The sequence below is a fragment of the Glycine soja genome, chromosome 6 (genome assembly GCF_004193775.1).
Source record: "Glycine soja cultivar W05 chromosome 6, ASM419377v2, whole genome shotgun sequence".
NCBI lineage: Eukaryota > Viridiplantae > Streptophyta > Magnoliopsida > Fabales > Fabaceae > Glycine > Glycine soja.
This window is the reverse complement of record NC_041007.1, coordinates 40,869,999-40,872,402: the sequence shown is the minus strand read 5'-3', so window position 1 is coordinate 40,872,402 and position 2,404 is coordinate 40,869,999. Positions and strand designations below refer to the sequence as shown.

At 40.0% G+C, this 2,404-nt stretch overlaps 1 protein-coding gene across 1 annotated transcript; it reads left to right on the top strand.

The window, feature by feature from the left end:
• Positions 1–1,316: 1,316 nt before the first annotated feature.
• LOC114416261 lies at positions 1,317–2,032 on the top strand. Its single transcript, XM_028381135.1, has 2 exons — positions 1,317–1,368; positions 1,509–2,032. The coding sequence occupies exons 1-2, from the start codon at positions 1,317–1,319 to the stop codon at positions 2,030–2,032; spliced, it is 576 nt and encodes a 191-aa protein (XP_028236936.1).
• The last annotated feature ends 372 nt before the right edge of the window (positions 2,033–2,404 follow it).

The following is a 2,404-nucleotide window of genomic DNA, read 5'->3' as shown; positions in this document are numbered from 1 at the left end:
CGACAGGACACTTTAAACTTCAACCAAATTTGGTTAGGCTTGGCACCTCCTTCTACTGGTCAAGCATGTACTTTGACACTAAAGTTTTTGTTCACAACTGCACTATTTGTCAGCAAAACCAATACCTGCCACACCAGAAGCCGGGTTACTTCACCAAAGCTTTTGTTTTCTGACCCAAAGTACACAAAGCCCTTTGTGTTCTCCTAACTCATCGAAAACTTCAAAACCATCCATTGTGCCTAACACCTCTCAAACCCTTCTGCCCACATCTCCACCGTTAGATTCCCTTTCCCACTATCAAATAAATCTTATGGTTAGGAAAACAACTCACATATATAACCACTAGCCCTTGCCCCACTATCAAAACATTGACTAAAAAAGGAAATGAATCTAAGATACCCCAGGAGAGTAGACCAACTAAAAATAATTTTCTAATAGATTCAAAAGAACTGAAAATGTGAAACGAGCAAAGCAAAAGAACAAACTGGTCAAACTACTTCCGGTCAACAAGGCAACAGAGACCTCTACCCCAACCAAAAAAACAAAGTCCAACGACAACAATGTGGGTCTCTACAACAATGTCCTTATAAAAAGCAAAGAAAATAGAGTCTAAATGCAACGAAAATGAATGAAGACATGAAGCTTACCTTGAGTGGCAGCTAGAGGCAACATAGAGTGGGACTAAGAAAGAAGAGTCATGAGCAGTTGTAGCTTACAACAATGTGGTTGCAGTGACGATAGGGTTTCAGCGGCAGTCGTAGCTTCAGTAGGGCAATTTGCGGCAGTCGGTGCTCAGGCAGAAGGAGAAATAAGAAACAATAGGGTTTTAGCCCGTGGGGGGATGAAGTAATTCAGGTTTTTAATTTACAACAGAACAACATCGGTTTTTAAAAAATAACTGATGTTGACCTAAGGTAGTTAACATCGGTTTTCAAAAAACCGATTTTATCCATAGGTAGTTAACATCGGGTTTAAAAAAACCGATGTTAACATCATATGGTTAACATCGGTTTTCACAAAACCAATGTTAACTACCTGAGGTTAACATCGGTTATTTTAATACCCGATGTTAACCTCGGGTAGTTAACATCGGTTTTAAAAAAACCGATGTTAACTATGTTGACTTATTTACAAAAATGTCACCGCGCATTTGTTAACATCAGTTTTTTAAAAAACCGATGTTAATCGTGCAATATTAATTCTATATTTTACAGTAGTGTAAGGGCCACCTAAGTACCAGTTGCCGACATCCGAGGAAGGAGAAGAGGAGTGGAAGTCTGAATAACCAGAGCGGACGAATAAGAACCATAGGGAGAATGTTTGCTCTTAGTGGTGCTGATGCTGCACAGTCTGATGATCTCATCCAAGGTATGTGTTTCATAAGTTAAGTTCCCTTGGTTGTATTGTATGATTCAGGTGCGACACATTCCTTTACTTCTCGTGTTTGTGTTGAAAACCTTGCCTTACCTATGTCTTCCTTGAAATTTGACTTGTTGTGAATACACCAGCTAGTGGGTCTGTTTTAACTTCTGATGTGTGCTTGCAATGTCCTGTCTTAATTTCTGATAGACAGTTTCTGATTGATTTAGTTGTTTTACCTTTGAGTCAGATTGATGTTATTCTTGGTATGGAGTGGTTATCTTCCAATCACGTCTTATTAAATTATTTTGAGAAATATGTTGTTTTTCCTGAGTCTGGTGTGAGTGAAAGTGATATGTTTTTGTCTGCTAACCAAGTTGAGGCATCTTTAAGGGAGGATGCACAGGTATACATGATCTTAGCTAGTATGAGTGTTGAGACCAAAACCCCTGTGAGTGATATACCATTGGTGAGAGAGTTTCCAGAGGTGTTTAAGGAGGTGACAGGATTACAACCTGGGAGAGAGGTCGAGTTCTCTATAGACCTAGTGCCTAGTACTGGACCCATATCCATAGCACCTTATAGGATGTCCCCTGTAGAGTTGAGTGAGCTTAAGAAACAGTTAGAGGAACTCTTAGAGAAACAGTTTGTGAGGCCTAGTGTGTCACCCTAGGGAGCACCGGTGTTGTTAGTCAAGAAGAAGGATGGGACTATGAGGCTATGCGTAGATTATCGTCAGTTGAATAAGGTAACGATTAAGAATAAGTACCCTTTGCCTAGGATAGATGACCTGATGGATCAATTAGTAGGGGCTTATGTGTTCAGTAAGATAGATCTTAGGTCAAGTTACCACCAGATTAGAGTGAAGCCAGAAGATGTTCCAAAGACTGCCTTTAGGACCCGTTACGGCCATTATGAGTACTTGGTTATGCCTTTTTGTGTGACCAAGGCCCCTAGTGTGTTCATGGATTATATGAATAGGATCTTTCACCCCTACCTAGATAGTTTTGTAGTGGTCTTCATAGATGATATCTTGGTGTATTCT